The 24095-nt window shown below is 47.6% G+C and overlaps 1 protein-coding gene across 4 annotated transcripts in view; it reads left to right on the top strand.

Moving 5' to 3' along the window:
- Window positions 1-24095, top strand: part of c9h12orf56 (chromosome 9 C12orf56 homolog) — a 276453-nt gene that overhangs the window by 233944 nt on the left and 18414 nt on the right. For 2 of the 4 annotated variants that reach the window (XM_072269446.1, XM_072269447.1), the window contains exons 8-11: window positions 2565-2654; window positions 3818-3944; window positions 17325-17399; window positions 21411-21488. In XM_072269446.1, the coding sequence (XP_072125547.1) occupies window positions 2565-2654; window positions 3818-3944; window positions 17325-17399; window positions 21411-21488 (370 nt within the window). Of the gene's footprint in view, window positions 1-2564; window positions 2655-3817; window positions 3945-17324; window positions 17400-21353; window positions 21489-24095 lie in introns of those variants that run through there. The other 2 variants (XM_072269449.1, XM_072269448.1) reach the window with 2 other exon arrangements.

Genomic DNA, 24095 nt, shown 5'->3' on the forward strand with positions numbered 1-24095 from the left:
AAACTCATCGGTGCAACCAGGGCACAACTATTTAAACGGTTAAACTGAAGAACAGTTGAGGCTTCACTGGAAACAATGACCAATCAGTGAAAGTCGGCCTGGGATTGGTTGTCAGCTGACCAATAGGCATTGGATATTTTGGCCCAAACAGTCTGACTATACCATGCATTAATTGTGAGTACACTAGCATTTAACATCAACAATAGTAACAGAAAGTTGTGGAAACACTCAGCAAGTCAGGCTGCATCTGTGGAAAGAGGAACAGTGAACATTTCAAAACCAAAGGTCAGTTCTGGATCTGAAACTATAAATCTGTTTCCCTCTGACCTGCTGAGTGTTTCTAGCATTTTCTAGTTACAGTCAGAGTAGTACAGCACAGAAACAGACCCACACTGACCAAGGTGTCCATCTCAGATGGTCCCATTTGCTTGCATTTGGCCCATACCCCTTTAGACCTTTCCTAGCCATACACCCGTCCAAATGTTTTTTAACCATACTTCTCACTGCCTCAGTAAAGTAGCCATCGTAATCAAAGATCCCACCCACCCCGGACATCCTCTCTTTCTCCCCCAACATCCCTGCCCCCCACTTCGGGCAGATGATACAAGATGTCTGATGAAGGGTCTTTGTCCAAAATGTCGACTGTTTATTCCTTTCCATAGATACTGCCTGGCCTGCTAAGTTCCTCCAGCATTTTGTGTGTATAACTCTGTATGACCCGAAAGCTCATACCACCAGGCTCGGGGACAGCTTCTACCTCATTGTAACAAGACTATTAAGTGGTTCCCTAGAACAATAAAATGGGACTCTTGACCTTACAATCTACCTCGTTATGATTTGCACTTTATTGTTTACCTGCTCTGCCCTTTCTATGTGGCTGCTACAAATTATTCTGCATTGTTATTGTTTTACCTTGTTCAGAATCTGAATCAAATGTCATGAAATTTGTTGTTTTATGGCAGCACTACATTATAATAATAAAAATATAAATTACAATAAGACCATAAGATATAGGAGCAGAATTAGGCCATTTGGCCCATCGAGTCTGATCTGCCATTCCATCATGGCTGAATCCTTTTGTCTGCTCTTCAACCCCGGTTCCCGGCCTTCTTCCCATAACCTTCGATGCCATGTCCAATCAAGAAGCTGCCAATCTTTGCCTTACATACACGCAACGACCTGGCCTCCACAGTAGCATGTGGCAACAAATTCCACAAATTCACCACCTTTTGGTTAAAGAAATTTCTCCACATCTCTGTTTTAAATGGACACCCCTCTATCCTGAAGCTGTGCCCTCTTGTCCTAGACTCTCCCACCATGGGAAACATCCTTTCCGCATCTACTCTGCATAGGCCTTTCAATGTTTGAAAGGTTTCAGTGAGATTCCCCCCTCATCCCTCTAAATTCCAGTGAGTACAGACCCAGAGCCACCAAACGTTCCTTGTATGATAACTATGATAACTCCTTCATTCCTGGAATCCTCGTGAACCTCCTCTGAACCCTCTTTTTTCAGATAAGGAGCCCAAAGCTGTTCACAATACTTGAGGTGAGGCCTCACCAGTGCCTTATAAAGCCTCAACATCACATTCCTGTTCTTATATTCTAGACCTCTTGAAATGAACGCCAACATTACATTTGCCTTCCTCACCACGGGCTCAACTTGCAAGTTAACCTTTAAAGTGTTCTGCACAAGAACTCCCAAGTCCCTTTGCATCTCAGATTTTTGGAGTTTCTCCCATTTAGAAAATAGTCTGCACATTTATTTCTACTATTAGAGTGCATGACCATGTATTTTCCAACATTGTATTTCACTTGCCACTTCTTGCCCATTCTTCTAATCTGTCTAAGTCCTTCTACATCTTCTCTGTTTCCTCAACACTACCTGCCCCTCCACCAGTCATTGTAACATCTGCAAACTTGGTAACAAAGCTATTTATTCCATCATCTAAATCATTGATATACAGCATAAAAAGCAATCCCAACACTGACCTCTGTGGAACACCACTAGACACTGGCAGCCAACCAGAAAAGGATCTTTTTATTCCAACGCTTTGTTTCCTGCCAATCTGCTGATGCTCTAACCATGCCAATAACCTTCCTGTAATACCGTAGGCTCTTAACTTGGTAAGGAGCCTAAGAAGTATATATAAAATTATATTAAATAAGCATAGCAAAAAACCAGTAAAAAATTACTCAGTTAGAAATCTGATGAAGTGGAAGTTGTTCCTGAATTGTTGAGTGTGTGGCTTCAGGCTTCTGTACCTCCTCCCAGATGGTAGCAATGACAAGTGGGCATGTGAGGGCACTCTACCTCGATGCACTGTGGGAATGATTTGATGTGTATGAACAGCATGCAAGACCAGATTTTCACTCTATCTCAGTACATGCGACAGTAATAAACCCATTCCAATTGGACCCACCTCTACTACCTCTGTTTTTATTACCAGATTTCCAACACCTCCACTTTTCCAATTATTATTTAACACCACAATGTTGCCAGCTGAATTCACAATAGTTACTGAAACGTGAGTCTGCAACAGGACTTTCTTTTTGTGTTTCTGCAGGTTTTGTACTTTGATCGTGGAGACATTGGGTGTAATGTTCAGGGAAACGGAGACTGAACCGACACGCCTGGCGCTTCTCAATGCCGAGCGGTAGGTGAAACATTGTTGGTTTGACAGTAAGACAGAGCAGAATTAGGCCACTCGGCCCATCAAGTCTGGTCCCCATTCCATCATGGCTGATTTATTATCTTTGTCAACCCTATCCCCCTGTCTCTCTCTGTAACCTTTGACATCCTTACGAATCAAGAACCGATCAACCTCTGCTTTAAATATGTTCAGTACCCACTTGTGGCAATGAATTCCACAGATTCACCACCCTCTGGCTGAAGAAACTCCTCCTCATCTCTGTTCTAAAGGAATGTATCTCTATTCTGCGGCTGTGCTCTCTGGTCCTAGACTCCCCCAGTATTAGAAACATCCTCTCCAAATCCACTCTATCTAGGTCTTTCAATATTTGATAGGTTTCAATGAGATCTCACTCATTCTTCTAAACTCCAGTGAGTACAGGCCAGAGCCATCAAACGCTCCTCAGAAGTTAACCTTTTCATTCCTGGGATCATTCTAATGAACCTCTTCTGGGCCCTCTCCAATACAAAGATGCCCTTTCTTAGATAAGGTGCCTAAAGCTGCTCACAGCACCCCAGGTGCAATTTGACCAGCACCTGGTTTGTAGGCCAATCTTGGGGAAAGGAGAATCTGCTTTAATTGGATCATGTGTGTAAAATGTGACTGTAAAACAGATCATTCGTGTAAAATGGGAATTCCCTCTGCTTTCCTGTCATGAGTGTGCTAGAATATTCCACACCTGTCCAGGTGAGTAGATCTACAGTACTCAGGTAGAACATCGGTTAAACAGCACTCAGAGTATTGAGGAAGATACATGTGAAGGGATTTGCAGAGTCGCTCTCGTTTAGTGTAGGAATACGTGTTTGATGGTTGGGCTGAAAGAGGGAAAGACCAAGTCTTCATAACTCTAATCTCACACTCGATGTTTTAGGAACAGCAGCTTCCCTTCTGCCATCAGATTTCTGACGGACAATGAACACTATCTCACTTTTTGCTCTACTTATTTATTTTTTCATAATTCTTCAGTAACTCACAATAGTTTTATGTATTGCACAACAGCAATGTCACAGCATACGTAAGCAAGACTCTGAGACAATCTCTAACCAGCATCAGTGCTTTCTCATGGGAGTCAGGACCTCAGCAAGTTGCCGTGTTTTAAGGTGAACACTCTTTGTATCACTCGTCAGGGGCCTCCTAGTTGTCAACCTGTTGAAGATCTTAATCAGCAGGCCTCAGGTCTCCAAGGATTGTGCCGCGGATGGTGACGGGCCGCCATTCGGGTGTGTGATCGCGGCCGCGCCTCAGAGCGAGGAGGTAAGCCTGCAGTCCGACCCGGGTTCAATTCTTGCCACTGCCTGTAAGGAGTTTGTATGTTCTCCTGGTGATCATGTGGGTTTCCTCTGGGTGCGCCAGTTTCCGCCCACGTTCCTGGTTAGTAGGTTAATTGGTCACATGGGTGTGTTTGGGCAGTGTGGGCTCGTTGGGCTGGAAGGGTCTCTCAGTGTCCCATACCTCTAAATAAATAAAAGTACAGTGTAAGCTCTCAGAGACCGTGCACTTGTTCCACTGTGTGTCTCCGATTGTCACTCTTCCACTGGAACGGCCCTTGGCTTTTCCAGATTCTTGGCTCTGGGATCCCCTTTCTTACCTTCCCTGACTCTAAACTTTCTTCCTTCCGGAGACAGTCATTGAAAGCCATCAAAGTCGAGTTTATTGTTGTGAGAACAATTACAGTGAAAAGCTTCCTAGCAGCAATGTCACAGGCACACAGCCAGATGCACCACATTCACAAGAGAACCTTAAATCAAACACTATTTTTACTGGAAAGAAACAAACTGCATTTTAGTGCAAAGTGATCAAAGTGGGTATTGTGTAAGCTGGCTTCATATCTCTAACAGTCAATCGGCAGCGGAGAATTTACAACACAAATAAAATACTGTGCACCGAAATCATGAAGGATTTTATACACCAGTCCAACTTCAGAATCAGGTTTAATATCACCGGCATATGTCGTGAAGTTTGTTAACTTTGCAGCAGCAGGACAATGAAATACATGATAATATAGAAAAAAATATAAATCAATTACAGTAAATATATCTGTATATTATTTAGTTAAATTAAAAATAGAGCAAAAACAGAAATAATTTTTAAAAAGGTGAGGTAGTGTTCATGGGTTCAATGTCCATTCAGGAATTGGATGGCAGAGGGGAAGAAGCTGTTCCTGAATCGCTGAGTGTGTGCCTTCAGGCTTCTGTACCTGCTACCTGATGGTAACAATGAGAAGAGGGCATGCCCTGGGAGGTGGAGGTCCTTAACGATGGACAAACGACAGAAATCCTTTGCATTTAGCCCTCTGTGCTACCCCTCCGACCTCTCTCAAAGTCAGTGCCAGAGATTCTGCAGACTGTGCTGGTGACAGAATTTCTTCAGCACCAGTTCAAAATGAAAATGTAAGATAACAGAAACTTCCGGAAATACTCAGCAGGTCAGGTAGACAAGAGGGATTGGGAAAGGGTGCCAGAGAGAGAGGGGCGGGGAGACAGGGAGGGAGACGGGGAGAGAGAAAGGGACGGGGAGATGGGGAGGGAGAAAGGGACGGGGAGACAGGGAGGGAGAAAGGGACGGGGAGACGGGGAGGGAGAAAGGGACGGGGAGACGGGGAGGGAGAGAGAGGAGGGGGAGACGGGGAGGGAGAAAGGGACAGGGAGATGGGGAGGGAGAAAGGGACGGGGAGACGGGGAGGGAGAAATGGATGGGGAGACAGGGAGAGAGAAAGGGACGGGGAGACGGGGAGAGAGAAAGGGACAGGGAGACGGGGAGGGAGAAAGGGACTGGGAGACGGGGAGAGAGAAAGGGACGGGGAGACGGGGAGGGAGAGAGAGGAAGGGGAGATGGGGAGGGAGAAAGGGACGGGGAGACGGGGAGGGAGAAAGGGACGGGGAGACGGGGAGAGAGAAAGGGATGGGGAGACGGGGAGGGAGAAAGGGAGGGAGACAGAGAGAAAGGGACGAGGAGACGGGGAGGGAGAAAGGGAGGGAGACAGAGAGAAAGGGATGAGGAGACGGGGAGGGAGAAAGGGACGGGGAGATGGGGAGAGAGAAAGGGACGGGGAGACGGGGAGGGAGAAAGGGACGGGGAGATGGGGAGAGAGAAAGGGACGGGGAGACGGGGAGGGAGAAAGGGACGGGGAGACGGGGAGAGAGAAAGGGACAGGGAGATGGGGAGGGAGAAAGGGACGGGGAGACGGGGAGGGAGAAAGGTACGGGGATACGGGGAGGGAGAAAGGGACAGGGAGACGGGGAGGGAGAAAGGGAGGGAGACAGAGAGGGAGAAAGGGAGGGAGACAGAGAGAGAGAAAGGGACGGGGAGACGGGGAGAGAGAAAGGGACGGGAAGATGGGGAGGGAGAAAGGGACGTGGAGTGAGAGAGAGGAAGGGGGGAGGGAGAAAGGGAGGGAGACAGAGAGAAAGGGATGAGGAGACAGGGAGGGAGAAAGGGACGGGGAGATGGGGAGAGAGAAAGGGACGGGGAGACGGGGAGGGAGAAAGGGACGGGGAGACGGGGAGAGAGAAAGGGACAGGGAGACGGGGAGGGAGAAAGGGACGGGGAGACGGGGAGGGAGAAAGGGAGGGAGACAGAGAGGGAGAAAGGGAGGGAGACAGAGAGAGAGAAAGGGACGGGGAGACGGGGAGAGAGAAAGGGACGGGAAGATGGGGAGGGAGAAAGGGATGGGGAGATGGGGAGGGTGAAAGGGACAGGGAGACGGGGAGGGAGAGAAAGGGACGAGGAGATGGGGAGAGAGAAAGGGACGGGGAGTGAGAGAGAGGAAGGGGGGAGGGAGAAAGGGACGGGGAGACGGGGAGGGAGAAAGGGACGGGGAGACGGGGAGAGAGAAAGGGACGGGGAGAGAGAAAGGGATGGGGAGACGGGGAGGGAGAAAGGGAGGGAGACAGAGAGAGAGAAAGGGACGGGGAGACGGGGAGAGAGAAAGGGATGGGGAGAGAGAAAGGGACGGGAAGATGGGGAGGGAGAAAGGGACGGGGAGACGGGGAGGGAGAGAAAGGGACGTGGAGACGGGGAGGGAGAAAGGGAGGGAGACAGAGAGAGAGAAAGGGACGGGGAGACGGGGAGGGAGAGAAAGGGACGGGGAGACGGAGAGGGAGAAAGGGACGGGAAGACGGGGAGAGAGAAAGGGACGGGGAGACGGGGAGGGAGAAAGAGAGGGAGACAGGGAGGGAGAAAGGGACGGGGAGACGGGGAGGGAGAAAGGGACGGGGAGACGGGGAGAGAGAAAGGGACGAGGAGACAGGGAGGGAGAAAGGGAAGGGGAGACGGGGAGGGAGAAAGGGACGGGGAGACGGGGAGGGGGAAAGGGACGAGGAGATGGGGAGGGAGAAAGAGAGGGAGACAGAGAGAGAGAAAGGGACGGGGAGACGGGGAGGGAGAGAAAGGGACGGGGAGACGGGGAGGGAGAAAGAGAGGGAGACAGGGAGGGAGAAAGGGACGGGGAGACGGGGAGGGAGAAAGGGACGGGGAGACGGGGAGAGAGAAAGGGACGAGGAGACAGGGAGGGAGAAAGGGAAGGGGAGACGGGGAGGGAGAAAGGGACGGGGAGACGGGGAGGGGGAAAGGGACGAGGAGATGGGGAGGGAGAAAGGGACGGGGAGACGGGGAGGGAGAAATGGACGGGGAGACGGGGAGGGAGAAAGGGACAGGGAGACGGGGAGGGAGAAAGGGAGGGAGACAGAGGGAGAAAGGGAGGGAGACAGAGAGAGAGAAAGGGACGGGAAGATGGGGAGGGAGAAAGGGACGGGGAGATGGGGAGGGTGAAAGGGACAGGGAGACGAGGAGGGAGAGAAAGGGACGGGGAGATGGGGAGAGAGAAAGGGACGGGGAGTGAGAGAGAGGAAGGGGGGAGGGAGAAAGGGACAGGGAGACGGGGAAGGAGAAAGGAACGGGGAGACGGAGAGAGAGAAAGGGACGGGGAGAGAGAAAGGGATGGGGAGACGGGGAGGGAGAAAGGGAGGGAGACAGAGAGAGAGAAAGGGACGGGGAGACGGGGAGAGAGAAAGGGATGGGGAGAGAGAAAGGGACGGGAAGATGGGGAGGGAGAAAGGGACGGGGAGATGGGGAGGGAGAAAGGGACGGGGAGACGGGGAGGGAGAGAAAGGGACGTGGAGACGAGGAGGGAGAAAGAGAGGGAGACAGAGAGAGAGAAAGGGACGGGGAGACGGGGAGGGAGAGAAAGGGACGGAGAGACGGAGAGGGAGAAAGGGACGGGGAGACGGAGAGAGAGAAAGGGACGGGGAGACGGGGAGGGAGAAAGAGAGGGAGACAGAGAGAGAGAATGGGACAGGGAGACGGGGAGGAAGAAAGGGACGGGGAGACGGGGAGGGAGAAAGGGACGGGGAGACGGGGAGAGAGAAAGGGACGAGGAGACAGGAAGGGAGAAAGGGAAGGGGAGACGGGGAGGGAGAAAGGGACGGGGAGACGGGGAGGGGGAAAGGGACAAGGAGATGGGGAGGGAGAAAGGGACGGGGAGACGGGGAGGGAGAAATGGACGGGGAGACGGGGAGGGAGAAAGGGACAGGGAGACGGGGAGGGAGAAAGGGAGGGAGACAGAGAGGGAGAAAGGGAGGGAGACAGAGAGAGAGAAAGGGACGGGAAGATGGGGAGGGAGAAAGGGACGGGGAGATGGGGAGGGTGAAAGGGACAGGGAGACGAGGAGGGAGAGAAAGGGACGGGGAGATGGGGAGAGAGAAAGGGACGGGGAGTGAGAGAGAGGAAGGGGGGAGGGAGAAAGGGACGGGGAGACGGGGAGGGAGAAAGGGACGGGGAGACGGAGAGAGAGAAAGGGACGGGGAGAGAGAAAGGGATGGGGAGACAGGGAGGGAGAAAGGGAGGGAGACAGAGAGAGAGAAAGGGACGGGGAGACGGGGAGAGAGAAAGGGATGGGGAGAGAGAAAGGGACGGGAAGATGGGGAGGGAGAAAGGGACGGGGAGATGGGGAGGGAGAAAGGGACGGGGAGACGGGGAGGGAGAGAAAGGGACGTGGAGACGAGGAGGGAGAAAGAGAGGGAGACAGAGAGAGAGAAAGGGACGGGGAAACGGGGAGAGAGAAAGGGACGGGGAGACAGAGAGAGAGAAAGGGACGGGAAGATGGGGAGGGAGAAAGGGACGGGGAGATGGGGAGGGTGAAAGGGACAGGGAGACGAGGAGGGAGAAAGGGAGGGAGACAGAGAGGGAGAAAGGGAGGGAGACAGAGAGAGAGAAAGGGACGGGAAGATGGGGAGGGAGAAAGGGACGGGGAGATGGGGAGGGTGAAAGGGACAGGGAGACGAGGAGGGAGAGAAAGGGACGGGGAGATGGGGAGAGAGAAAGGGCCGGGGAGTGAGAGAGAGGAAGGGGGGAGGGAGAAAGGGACGGGGAGACGGGGAGGGAGAAAGGGAAGGGGAGACGGGGAGGGAGAAAGGGAGGGAGACAGAGAGGGAGAAAGGGAGGGAGACAGAGAGAGAGAAAGGGACGGGAAGATGGGGAGGGAGAAAGGGACGGGGAGATGGGGAGGGAGTAAGGGAGGGAGACAGAGAGAGCGAAAGGGACGGGGAGACGGGGAGAGAGAAAGGGACGGGGAGACGGAGAGGGAGAAAGGGACGGGGAGACGGGGAGGGAGAAAGGGACGAGGAGACAGGGAGGGAGAAAGGGAAGGGGAGACGGGGAGGGAGAAAGGGAGGGAGACAGAGAGGGAGAAAGGGAGGGAGACAGAGAGAGAGAAAGGGACGGGAAGATGGGGAGGGAGAAAGGGACGGGGAGATGGGGAGGGTGAAAGGGACAGGGAGACGAGGAGGGAGAGAAAGGGACGGGGAGATGGGGAGAGAGAAAGGGCCGGGGAGTGAGAGAGAGGAAGGGGGGAGGGAGAAAGGGACGGGGAGACGGGGAGGGAGAAAGGGACGGGGAGACAGAGAGAGAGAAAGGGACGGGGAGAGAGAAAGGGATGGGGAGACGGGGAGGGAGAAAGGGAGGGAGACAGAGAGAGAGAAAGGGACGGGGAAACGGGGAGAGAGAAAGGGATGGGGAGAGAGAAAGGGACGGGGAGATGGGGAGGGAGAAAGGGACGGGGAGACGGGGAGAGAGAAAGGGACGGGGAGACGGGGATGGAGAGAAAGGGACGGGGAGACGGGGAGGGAGAAAGGGAGGGAGACAGAGAGAGAGAAAGGGAGGGAGACAGAGAGAGAGAAAGGGACGGGGAGATGGGGAGGGAGAAAGGGACAGGGAGACGGGGAGGGAGAAAGGGACGGGGAGACGGGGAGAGAGAAAGTGGGGGAGAGATGGGGAGAGAGAGAGAGGAAGAGGAGCGGTGGGTGGGGGAGGAGAAAGAGGGAGAGCCGGGCAGAATGATGGAAGGAGAGAGAGGAAGAGGTGCGGGAAGTTGGGGAGATAGAGGGAGAGGATGGGAAGGGAAAGAGAAGGACATTTGTGGGGAGACAAGGGAAGGAGAGGGAGAGAGGCAGGGAGATGTGGATGGAGAGAGGGAGAGGGGCAGTGCTACAGGGGTGGAGAGGGGACAGAGAGGGGAAACGTGGAGAGGGGGAGCAGGTTAGGGAGGGGGGTGGGGAGACAGCAGGGGAGGGGGCCAATCAGGGACAGAGAGAGAGAGAGAGAAAGGAGGGGTGATGGGAGGGAGGGAGAGAGAGTGAGTATGATGGGGAAATGGAGGGAGAGGGAGTGGGTCGGGGAGATGGGAAAGGAGAGAGGGAGAGGGGTGGGAGAGGAAGAGAGAGAGGGAGAGGGACGGAAAGACAGAGAGGGGGAGAGAGGTGGGGAGTTGGGGAGGGAAGGAGAGAGAGGGAGAGGGGCGGGAAGGCGGGGATGGAGATAGAGAAGGAGAGGGGTGGAGAGATGGGGTGGGCTGGAGGGGAGAGAGAGATGGAGAGGGGCAGCTCAATGATCTATTGTATTTTTAACATTCTTTTTCTGCATCAGAAAAAGTTAATTTTCAAGACATCAAGCCAGAACTAATGAAGCTATACCTGTGTTGTTTTGGTGTTATAAAATGATTTTAAATGGAGTTACTCACAAAGTGAGGCCTAGTCACTTGACGACTGACTTATTTTTAATGTTCAAATCTATTTCAGTTGTATTGATAACCTCACTTCAGTTAACACTAATTTAAATACATTAAAAAAGGAAAACCTTATGTTCTACTTCGCTGCTTTGGTTTGTTGGTGATTATGCAAATAATTTTCATGGACGCCTGAACTGTAAATTCCATATTATACCAGAAACCATACTCAAAGTACTTGATTACTAATGAAATCCTTTGGAACAACCCGAGGCCAAGAAAGTTGCTTATAAATGCAGGATTTTTAATATCTCCTCCTGAAATATATCCAGTGCAGTTCTGATCGCTCTTGTCCTTAACTCCCTGATAGTGCCTGAAGTAAATGCTCTTTTTTTCTTTTAATTAGTTGCAGTGTAATTATTTTAGCTTGTATGTCTAATGAGCAACATATTGTAATGGCCTGGATGAGATTCATAATATCAAATGGTATGGGTTTGGGGAGGTTGGGTGGACAGTGCACAGGATGGGAAAAGGCTGCAGAAAGTTGCAAACAGCCAGTTCCATCACGGGCACTGGGCTCCCCAGCATTCGGGACACCTTCAAAAGGCAATGCCTCAAAAAGGCAGAATCCGAAGACTTCCGGTGAGGCACGAGGCAAGATGGCAGCACGGCACTGAGCGCTGACATACAACCCTCCTTTTTCAAGTTCTTCAGGGCTCATAGACAGTCTGAATACAAGGTTGAGTTGGAGAAAGATCTAACTAAAGACATGGCTTCAAAAAAAGATAAAAATTCAACCAGGAAACAAGATACCGGCAGACGGCACCAAGCTAGCGATTCATCCGAAAAAATAGCTATGTTAATTAAACAACGGCAACGGAGATGGAATCGCTGCAAGAAACGGTAGCCCACATGCTAAAGGAGTCGCTGGGAAAGGCTCTCGACCCCATACGGAAGCATATGGCAGAGAATGGCAACATTCCCAGCCGTTAAAGGAGCAAGCGGACATTCACACTAGAAAATTTAACACGGTCTTCAATAAAGTAGACAACATTCAAGTTTGCTTACGCAAGAATGAGAAAGTTACTAAGTCCTGTCTCGCGGAGATGACTAAGATATGGAAGAAGCTAAACGAGATGGAGGGCAGATCCAGGAGAAACAATGTGCGGCTGGTCAACTTACCGACAGGTGCTGAGGGCGACGATCCAAGAGGTTACCTCCAGAAGATGCTGCCTGATTGGATTCCAACGCTCAACATCTCCCACAGCACTCCATTGAAGATCGATAGAGCACATAGGATCTTTTCCAACGACACCGCAAGACCGCGGACCATGATTTTTAAGCTTCTACGGTACACCGACCGGCAGGCTATCCTGGAAAGCCAAACCTACTCTCCCTGATGGCACCCAGCTGCAGTTCTTCACCGACTACAGCCCCGGCACGATGCAGGAACGGCAGGGATACAAGGAGATCCGCGCTAAGCTTCAACAGAAGGGGATCGACTCGTTCCTCATATACCCGGTGATCTTGAGAGTGAATATCAAGGGCATGAAGATGTCGTTTAACTCGGCAGAGGAAGCGAGAGAAGCTCTGAAATCATCGGTGCTGGGAGATATGGAAGAAGACCCTGGGCAAAGTCCACACGCCCCTCGGGAGGAGATGGAACTGCATTAAGAGCTCGGACTTGCCTGTATGTGCAATCTATCAGGCACGGGCAAGTTAATATTCTAAGTGTGAAGTTTTCTGGTCATTCTTTTATCGGAAAGCCATTTGTTGCACCTTTGTATTTAATTAATTAAGGGGGCAATTTGTTTCTGAGTATTGCAGATGAGAGTTTTAAGGTAATATTCAATATATCCAAATGTAATACTTCATCAGGAATGAAGCTGTAAAACAGCAGTTTGTTCTGACTAACTTTAGAATGTTATGTCTCCAGTAGACTTGTTTACTTTCCTGGGCACCAGATAAGACGTCATTAGTGGCATCGCTAATCGACGGTCTATTGAAGCGACAGTTACTTGCAAGATAGCTGTTGGGATCCTGATCATGTGGTATATGTGAGACGGAAATGGTTTTACTTATATAGGTTAATGGGTTTGCCCAGGTTTCTTTTTCTTGTCTCTTTGATATGATTATCTATGAGAACTGCTTTGTCTTTCTAATTTGTTGGTGCTGGAAGGGGAATGGTTGATGTCAGTGTTCAGTGTCTGACATTGCTAAGTGACACTCACAGATGTTACAAAGTAAAGGGTTGAATGGGAGGGGTGATGGGGGGGATGGGAAGGGGGTAACTCAGGGCTCCACCACCAACTTACAACAACAGATTCAGGGGAAGATGAGCAACACAGATAAATTACAAAATCTTACTATTGTATCATTTAATGTTGGAGGTTTAAACTCTCCCTACAAGTGTTCAAAGGTTTTAGATTTCTTACGTAGAAAGAAAATAGATATTGCGCTGTTACAGGAAACACAACTTAAACCTAATGACATTCCCAGGGTTCAAAACCATTTTTATAAACCCGTTGTGGCATCAGCTGATGGTACTCGTATGAAAGGAGTAATGATAGTAATGAGACGTAGTATTAACGTATCAATTGAAAGGGCATCTAGCTTTTTGCTGCACATCCATTCAGGGTAAAAAGTTGCATTCATTAGCCTATATGCCCCAACTATATTCCAGGTTGAATTTTTTCCCTCAATTACCTCACAATTATTGAAGTTAAGTGACTACCAACTATATGTTAGTTCGGACATGAATGCTTTGGTAAATATTAACTTTGATAAATCTTCCTCAACCATATCAAGCTCTCAAGAATCTGCTTCCAAAGCACTTACCCTTTTTCTAACGGATTTAAATTTAACGGATGTGTGGAGGGTGCATAATCCATCTGCTAAAGACTATACCTTCTTCTCCACAAAACATAAAACTTTCTCTCCGATTGATTACATTCTTATATCCTCCGGACTGCTGCCTTTCGTACACTCAATAGAATTTTTGCCCAGACATCTATCTGATCACAACCCAGTCATATCTACTTTTAATTACAGCAAAATTAAAAATAAGGCTACTAGATGGAGGTTTAACTTCACCCTTCTAAAAAACGACAAATTTCTATCACAACTGAGAACGAAACTGACAGATTTATTAAATTTATAAATTTAAATAAAAATAGTGTCTCGGATGTGACAGTGATTTAGGCCTCCATCAAGAGTTTCTTACAAAATAACGTCATATGGTTCAGTTTTTACCTACATAAAAGCCGGCTTCAAAAGATTTCCACCCTAGAAGAAGAATGTAAGGTTTTGGAGAATGATCTCAAAGGGATATACACCATAATAAAAGGAAATGAACTCAAAACAAAACAAGCAGAATTAAATGATTTATTAAGAAGCAGGGCAGAATATATGATCCATATAACCAAACATAAGTATTACGCAGAAGGCAGTAGACAAAGCCATCTTTTAGCTCTAACGCTCAAACAACAGGAAGCTAAAAGGTCTATACCAGCGATTAGATGTGCTGAACGTGGAGTAGTATCTTCAACAGAGGAAATAAACGAGACATTCAAGAATTACTTTAAAGAACTATGTACAAGTGGCTCAGTTCCTTCTGAGAATGACTTCACGGTTTTTTTTAGTGGATTAGACCTCCCTACGTTGTCGTTAGAGGACACCAAAACTCTAGACTCTCCTATTACACTGGATGAGCTACTCAAAGCAGTCAAAGCTACAAATAAGGGCTGTACGCCAGGCATAGATGGCATACCTGTGGAACTTTACTGAGCACTTCAGGATATTCTGGGACCAGTATGGTTAGAAACATTAAATTACGCTTTTGGAAATGGCGCTTTCCATAGAGATCTAAACACATCCCTGATCACAGTTATACCTAAGTCCGGTAAGGACCCCTTGGAGTGTGCCAATTACCGTCCAATCTCCTTGATAAATGCCGACCTCAAGATATTTTCCAAAGTCTTAGCCAGTAGACTTGAGACAGTAGTTGGGAAAATAATTAGCCCAGATCAAGCGGGCTTTATCAAGGGGCGTCTCGCATCTGATAATATTCGCTGGCTCTTACACGTACTGAGTGCAACACATAAAATCCCGCCTGCCTGTGCCCTGTTGTTTCTAGATGCTGAAAAAGTGTTCGATCGCCCTGAATGGCCATATCTTTGGAGTGTTCTAAAAGAATTTAAGTTCGGCGATAAATTTATCAATATGATTCAAACACTGTATGCTAATCCTTCAGCCCGGGTATGTGTAGGAGGAGGTTTCTCAGAGTTATTTGACATAGGACGGGGCACACGACAAGGGGACCCTTTGTCCCCTTTAATTTTTAATATATCTATTGAACCGCTTGCACACTTAATTAGAAACTCTCCTCAGATCTCCCCTATTGCAATAGGTACAACATCGCATTCAATATCACTTTACGCGGACGACACGCTAGTTTATATGGCGAATGTTCAACAAACTCTGCCCTATCTTTTAAAAACACTGGAGCAGTTTGGATTTCTTTCAGGATGCAAAGTCAATTTGTCAAAATCAGCACTGATGCTGATTAATATGGAAAAGAGTAAGATGTCTCTTCCTCCCCAGATTAAAGTTACAAATGAGATCCTCTACTTGGATGTTAAAGTCAATCCTTCCCTATCAGCTGTGGCTAAAACAAATTACTCTTTAATTTTGAAAAAAATAGAAGAAGATATTAATAGACGGAGACACCTGCCAGCATCAGTCCCAGCCCATATATCAGTCATTAAAATGAACATCTTACCCCGCATTAATTTTATCAGCTCAATGATCCCACTTGCACCTCCAGCAGGATATTGGCAAAAACTGGACTCCTTACTACGATGCTATGTTTGGAATGGTAAAAGACCCAATATAAAATGGTCAGCTCTACAATTCAAAAAGTCGAATGGGGGATTGGCATGTCCAAATTTTAAATTGTATCACTGGGCATTTGTATTAAAAAGTCTTAGCTTTTGGATGGAGGAGGATAAAGTTTCATCCTAGAAAAATATAGCACAAGAGCTAATAGCACCAATAAGGTTGAAGAACTTTCTCCTTATAGGTATGTCTACCAAAAAATGTGATTTGTATTACGGTCCAATTTTAACCCATATACTACAAGTGTTTAGAGCAGCAGAAAAATTCCTAAAATTTAAAAGCGTATGGTGTAAATCATCTCCATTATGGAACAATAATCGTTTTCTATGTTGGGGGGAAACTATTCATTAACAGAACTTGGGAGGATAAAGGTATTACTACTCTTTAAGATATTAATGGGGCAAATACTATCCTTAGCTTTCAAGAACTGATATCTCGATATAATATTGATAAACACTCTCTTTTCTTCTACTTTCGAGTAAGATCAGCTTGTAAAGCCTACGGCGTTCCCTGGGGGTCAGATTTAAAGGACCATCCCATTTTGAGTTGGATACAGACTGCTCCAGGACAGATAGTGTTATATATCTATGATAAATTAAACTCCCAGAAATATATGCCCACATCAGGAATGAAAGCCTGCGATAGGGACATATCTGAATTGGGACAAGACTTAGACTAGGATGCGATTTGGGATAATGCTGCCGGTGCTTCGAAAAACCTAAATCATCGGTATATACACTTGAAATTTTGTCATAGAGCATATTTAGCACCGAGAATTAGACATCAAATGGGACTGGTTCCTGACCCTTATTGCTCATTTTGCCCCCACGGAACCGTTGGCTCTTTTATACATATTGTATGTGAATGTCCAGGGGTTTTTGGTTTGTGGGGGAAGGTTATCAGTACTCTTACAGAACTAACAGGGCTACAATTACCAATGGACCCCGCTGTACATCTTCTAAATGATGACTTCCACCTTTCCCTTACGGAAAAAAACATGCAAAATCTGGCTGGCAGGCCTGACTGCAGCTAAGAAGGTTGTAGTCCAGCGTTGGAAACCTCCCCATGATATTTCAAATACTCACTGGCTTCGGAGCTTTTTGGACATTTCTTACCTGGAACTTTCATCAGCAAGAGTAAATGATGCACAGCCAAACACAATCTTAATGTGGACACATTTGATATCCAACTTAAAAGATCTCTTGTTAAAATAGGAATGCTTTGTCTGTGCATGTACTACTATTCAGTTGATTGGTGGAGGGGACGGGGATGGGGGAGAGAGGGGCGGAGGGGGATGGTGATGAAGGCTGGGGGGGGGTCGCTGGGTTAAACAGTCAAAATGTAATTGGCAACTGGTTGTATTGAATGTAATTTGTTGGTATTGCAATGAATAATTAATAATATAAAAAAGGCAGAATCCATTACTAAGGACCCTCATTATCCAAGACAATGGCCTCTTCTCATTTCTACCATCAGGGAGAGGGTTCAGGAGCTTGAAGACCCTCACTCAATGGTTTAGGAGCAGCTTCTTCCCCTCTGCTGTCAGGTTTCGGAACCAATGGACCCTAACCCTCACTGCTTTTGGGCTGAAGGGCCAGTTCCCCTGCTGTGTTCTGTATGTGCAGACTTGAGACATAGCTTCTGGGTGCAAGTACTAATATTAGCATGTGTTGTGAGTTCATGTTTGTGGAATTTAATTAATACCGGATTCTTCCTTTTGTTCCCGTTTTCCTTGATAGTTGCAGAAGCTGCTGCTGGAGTACAATGACGCAGTGGTATCGGCTCTGTATGAAATCTTCCTCATCACACACCAAGTGAGTGTAACACAATGGGCATCAAACTGCATTGACCCTCCACTTGCCCCTCTCTCCCTATGCTTGTACTTCATGCCCTGGTTCTCCTGGTGAACCTGCAGAGCTCCATTCGCACAAGGAATCCAGATTGGTCCTGACCTTCAGGTGGAGCTGGGTATTTGGGATGAGAGCGGTGGAGAACGGAGACAGTGATTCAGATTTCTGTTGGCCACAGTATGGTGTCTGTCACTCACTTACTTGTATTCATCTTTACATTCCTTTGTCTATATTGTATTTAAGGTAAAGTTTTCAAGGTGAAATTTTGCCTTTCTGCATGAATTCAAAAAGTAAGAGTGTGTTTGTGTGTGTGTGTGAGAGAGAGAGAGAGAGATAGGGAGTCAGTATCTGTGTGTATCTTGACAGTTTCCACAGAGGCCTCATTAACTACCTCAAAACCCACAAAACCAGAGCAGAGGGAAGTTGTTCTCAGTCCCATAGGACTGCCTTAGGAGGAGGTGGGTTGTCAGTGTGTGTGTGAGTGTGACTTTCACTATATTAACGTGTTTTTGTGTGTGACTGAGTATGTCTGTGTGTACTCATGTCTATATGTGTGTTTCTGTTTGCGTTCTCTTTGTGCATGGGTATTTGCGTCTGTTTTCTGTGTGTGTCTCTGTATTTCTGTTTCTGTGTGTGATTTTCTGTGTGTGCATATTTCTGTGTGATTATGTGGCGCGTGGCCAAGTGGTTAGGGTGTTGGACTAGCAATCTGAAGGTCGTGGGTTCGAGCCCCAGCGAGACAGCGTGTTGTGTCCTTGAGAAAGGCATTTAACCACACAATGCTCCAGTCCACCCAGCTGAAAATGCCGGGGGTTAACCTCGTGATCGACTGGCGTCCTATCTGGGGGGGGGGGGGGAGTCTGGGACTCTCAGTCGCTTCACACCACGGATACCGGCATAAACACCGGCCTGATGAACCTATAAGGCTCGAGACAGACTTTAACTTAACTAACTTATATTTCTGTGTGTGAGTGTTCAGACACTCAGTCGCCGTTGTGTCTGTTACACCTCCCTCCCCACTAGCCTCCACGTCCAGCATATAATTCTCCGTAACTTCCGCCATCTCCAACAGGATCCCACCACCAAGCACATCTTTCCCTCCCCTACACCTTCCACTTTTCACGTAGAGCCTTCCCTACACGACTCCCTTGTCCAGTCGTCCCTCCCCGCTGATCTCCCTCCTGGCACATCCTTGCAAGCAGAACAAGTGCTACATCTGCCTATTCACCTCCTCTGCCAAACAGTCCTTCCAGCTGTGAGTCTGTTGTGGTCATCTACTGTATCTGGTGCTCCAGGTGTGGCCTCCTGTATATCGGCGATGTAGATTGAGAGACCGCTTTGCCAAGCACCTACGCTCTGTCTGCCAGAAGAAACAGGATCACCTGGCAGCCACCCATTTCAATTCTACTTCCCATTCTGACATGTTAAACTGTGGCCTCCTCTACTGCCGTGATGAGGCCATGCTCAGGTTGAAGGAGCAACACCTTATATTCCGTCTGGGTAGCCTCCAACTTGATGGCGTAAACATCGATTTCTTGAAAATCCAGTAATTGCCCCCTTCATCATTCCCCATTCCTGTTTTCCTCTCTCACCTTATCTCCTTACCTGCCCATCACCTCCCTCCTTCCCTTTCTTCCATGGTTTTCTATCTTCTCCTATCAGATTCCCCCTTCTCCAGTCCTTTTTCTCTTTCACAATCAACTTCCCAGCTCTTTACTTCACATCCTCTCCCTCTCCCAGCTTCACCTATCACCTACCATCTTGTACTTCTTCCTCCCCTCCCCTCCACTTCCTTACTCTGACTTCTCTTCCTTTCCAGTCCTGGTGAAGGTCTCGGCCCAAAACGCCAACCATTTATTCTTTTCCATGGATGCTGCCTGGCCTGCTGAGTTCCTCCAGCATTTTGTGTGTTGCTTTGGATTTCCAGCATCTGCAGATTTTCTCTTGTTTGTGACCTGTGCACCTGATCATTAGTACAACTATCTAATCAGCCAATCATGTGGCAGCAACTGAATGCATAAAAGCATGCAGGCATGGTCAAGAGGTTCATTTGTTGTTCAGACCTAACATCAGAATGGGGAAGAAACATGATCAAGTGACTTTGTGGAATGATTGTTGGTGCCAGATAGGGTGGTTTGAGTATCTCAGAAACTGCTGATTCCCCTGGGATTTTCATGCACAACAGCCTCTAGAATTTACAGAGAATGATGTGAAAAACAAAAAAAAACATCCAGTGAGTGGCAGTTCTGTGGGAGAAAGTATCTTGTTAATGAGAGAGGTCAGATGAGAATGGCCAGACTGGTTCAAGCTGACAGAAAGGCAACACTCAAATAATGACACTTTACAACAGTGGTGTGCAGAAGAGCATCTCTGAGCAAGCAACATGTTGAACCTTAAGTGGACGGGCTACAGCAGCAGAAGACCATGAATGTACACTCAGTGACCACAGGAGGTATCTAGTGACATGGCCACTGGGTGTATGTTTGCATGTGTGTGTGTGTGTGTGTATTTTTTCTGCGTGCTCCTGTTCTCTGTGTGCGTTACTGTGCCTACGCTCCTGGTCCTGGACTGTGGTGGCCTCACCCTCCCCTCATGTTTTGCTCCCCTCTCTTGCTACACAAGTGCTTCAACAAGTTTTAGTCTCGGCTTAAACAAAATTAATTCTGTGCTCTGGTTGTTAGAGCAAGGAGCCTTGTTCTGTCCAGTTACTATGGTAACGAGGGCAATAAAATTTGTTCCTAAGAGAAGAGTAATAAACCCTGTAGACTCATGTGGCTTTTATCTCTGTGGACAGGCTTTTGGCTTGTCACATTGAGAAACAAACAGATTTTGACTTTAACTGAAGGAAAGAATGATCCATTATTATTAAACTCTGCTAAAGGCACAAAGTAATGACTCTGTCAGGAGCTGCTTGTCTGTGAAGAAAAGCAGTTTGGATCATCGCTTATTCCTGCAATCGTGAGTTAAGGAACAAAGGTTTTTGAAGATGGCTTCCATCTCCCGAGCCTTGATCAGGGATTGTTGGCTTCACCCCAGCTGCCTGGCTGGTGCACTTTGTGATGTTGATACCACAAGGTTTTAGACTGCTAATGCTGAAGGCAAACATGCCAATGTGTTTGCCTCCTGATAGATCCCACTGACCGCCCCCCCCCGTCCAATCAGCCACCTCCACCTTATGAGAGAGAGTAGAGAGGAGATTTACCAGGAGGCTGCTTGGATTAGAGAGCAGGTCTGGTGAGGAAAGGGTGAGTGAGATAGGGCTTTTCTCTTTGGGGTGAAGGAGGTTGAGAGGCGACTCGATGGAGCTGTACAAGACGAGAAGGAGCGTAGATAGATCGGACAGCCAACACCGTTTTCCCCAAGGGTGGAAATGGCTAATATGAGACGGGGTCATCTTAAGGTGATTGGAGAAAAGTGTGGTGGGTGGATGTCAGAGGTCAGTTTTCTACACAGAGTGGAGAGTGCATAGAACACCCTGCTAGGGCTGGTGGTAGAGACAGATATATTAGGGACATTTAACAGACTCTTAGATAGGCACATGGACAGAGGGAAATGGAGAGCTGCGTGGGAGGGAAGAGTTAGATTGATCTTGGAGTAGGTTAAAAGCTCGGCACAACATCATGGGTTGCTTGTGCTGTACTGTTCTATGTTTGTGACCCTGTCCGGCTCTCCTTCCTCCTTTGAATTGCTCCCTCTTTGCCCAGGGCTTTGATCCTTCCCAGTTTATGCAGCCAAATGTCAGCATCGATAATGTCCTGTGAAACGCTTTGGGATATTTTTCCTGCATTAAAGAGATGATGTTGTTCATATAATTCTGCCGCGATGACAATGAAAACCACCCGCAATGCTGGTAGCAATGAAAATCCCAGAGTAATCAGCTAAACACATGCTCAGAAATGTACTTTTCTTATCACCCAGAAGGAAGATTTAAACCTCCCTGCACTTGACTGAGTTTTCTTGTAACAATCTTGACAGGGAAGCTGGGGTTCAGGCTCAGGAAACGTGATGACAGTGGGATGGTTAATGGCCGCTCTGCAGGGACTTCCAGCCACGGTAAGTGCTCTGTCATCGTTTTACCAGAACCAATGACCCTCAGGGCCTCTGTACCAACTTTCCACCTTGGTTAAATAGGACTACCAGCCTGCTAGCCCTGGCTCTTAAAACAGGCAAGAACAGCAAGGCCTGGAACTTCATTGCTCGAACAAGGAAATATCAGGCAGGGGAGGGGACGTCGACTCAGACCATGAGAGGCCTGCGTCGGAAATTTTCATGCCTTACAAGGCGCAGATTGGAAGTCTGTGAGGGGCGCCACTCGTCGCACAGACGAGAGCAATGTGTGATTAAGTGCCTTGCTCAAGGGCACAAACACGCTGCCACAGCTGAGGCTCGAACTAGCGACTCTGAGATAACTGGACGAACGCCTTAACCACCTGCCCACATGCCCAACCCAATATCAGGCAACTTCACAGTTAGCTGATGGTAAAGCCTGAGAGCAGCGACAACGTGTTAACAACAGACAGACACATGTTTGGTAAGTTGGAAAGTTGGTTTACTATTGCCACATGAACTGAGGTACAGTGAAAATCTTTGTTTTGCATGCCATAGCTATCCCATCAACCCTTCTGGGGCATATACCGCCAACAGCAGCTCACCAGAGTCTTCTGTCCTGGGCCTGTCTTTCACGTTGTCCCCATTAAGAAGATCCTTCCTCTCCCAGGGATGAGGTCTTCGGAGCTTCTGTTGGCGTTTTTGTATCTCTGGGTTTTTATGGGACGGGGTTGCTAGCACCACGCCCTACTCTCCTCCTTTTGAAGTCGAGCTCGGGACCGTCCACGGCAAAGTTTTCTGCATCACAGGATTGCTACCAGTGCCACGTGCAGGTGGGTTTAGAAATAATTAGATAGCGCAGATCAACACGTGGCTGAAGACGGTGCAGGAGGGAGGGCTTCAGATTTATAGATAATTGGGGAGTTTTCCAGGGAAGATGGGACCTGTTCTGGCGGGACGGTTTACATCTGAACTGGAGGGGGACAAATATTCTTGCAGGTAGGTTTGCTAGAGAGGCTCCTGTGGATTTAAACTAGATACAAGGGGGGAGGGGAACCAGAGTGTAGGAACAAATGTAGGGGAGAAGGAAAAAAAAGAAAATAGTAAAGTTGTTTGCTCTGTTAGTGATAAGCAGAGAGTAAGAGGTGAAAAATTTCTTAAATGCATTTATTTTAATGCTAGGAGCGTTATAAGAAAGGTGGATGAACTTAAAGCATGAATTGATACCTGGAAGTATGATGTAGTAGCTATTAGTGAAACATGGCTACAGGAGGGGTGTGATTGGCAACTAAATATTCCTGGATTTAATTGCTTCAGGTGTGATAGAATCGGAGGGGAAAGAGGGGGAGGTGTTGCATTGCTTGTCAACGAAAATGTTACAGCGGTGCTCTGGCAGGAAAGGTTAGAAGGCTTGTCTAGGGAGGCTATTTGGGTGGAATTGAGGAATGGGAAAGGTGTAGTAACACTTATGGGGGTGTATTATAGACCACCAAATGGGGAGCGAGAATTGGAGGAGCGAATTTGTAAGGAGATAGCAGATATTTGTAGTAAGTACAAGGTTGTGATTGTGGGAAATTTTGATTTTCCACACATGGAAGCCCATACTGTAAAAGGGCTGGATGGTTTGGAGTTTGTAAAGTGTGTGCAAGATAGTTTTTTGCAGCAACACATAGAGGTACCAACTAGAGAAAGGGCAGTGTTGGATCTCCTGTTAGGGAATGAGATAGGTCAGGTGATGGAGGCTTGTGTTGGGGAGCACTTAGGGTCCAGTGATCACAATGCCATTAGTTTCAATAGAATTATGGAGAAGAATAGGTCTGGACCCAGGGTTGAGATTTTTGATTGGAGAAAGGCTAACTTTGAGGAGATGCGAAAGGGTTTAGAAGGAGTGGATTGGGACAATTTGTTTTATGGGAAGGATGTAATAGAGAAATGGAGGTCATTTAAAGGTGAAATTTTGAGGGTACAGAATCTTTATGTTCCTGTTAGGTTGAAAGGAAAGGTTAAAAGTTTGAGAGAGCCATGATTTTCAAGGGATATTGGAAACTTGGTTTGGCAAAAGAGAGACATCTACAATAAATATAGGCAGCATGGAGTAAATGAGGTGCTTGAGGAATATAAAGTATGTAAAAAGAATCTTAAGAAAGAAATTAGAAAAGCTAGAAGAAGATATGAGGTTGCTTTGGCAAGTAAGGTGAAAATAAATCCAAATGGTTTCTACAGTTATATTAATAGTAAAAGGATAGTGAGGGATAAAATTGGTCCCTTAGAGAATCAGAGTGGACAGCTATGTGTGGAACCAAAAGAGATGGGAGAGATTTTGAACAATTTCTTTTCTTCGGTATTCACGAAGGAGAAGGATATTGAATTGTATAAGGTAAGGGAAACAGGTAGGGAAGCTATGGAAATATGATGATTAAAGAAGAGGAAGTATTGGCATTTTTAAGGAATATAAAAGTGGATAAGTCTCCACGTCCGGACAGGATATTCCCTAGGACCTTGAGAGAAGTTAGTGAGGAAATAGCAGGGGCTCTGACAGAAATATTTCAAATGTCATTAGAAATGGGGATGGTGCCGAAGGATTGGCATATTGCTCATGTTGTTCCATTGTTT

This window comes from Mobula birostris, chromosome 9 (assembly GCF_030028105.1).
Source record: "Mobula birostris isolate sMobBir1 chromosome 9, sMobBir1.hap1, whole genome shotgun sequence".
NCBI lineage: Eukaryota > Metazoa > Chordata > Chondrichthyes > Myliobatiformes > Myliobatidae > Mobula > Mobula birostris.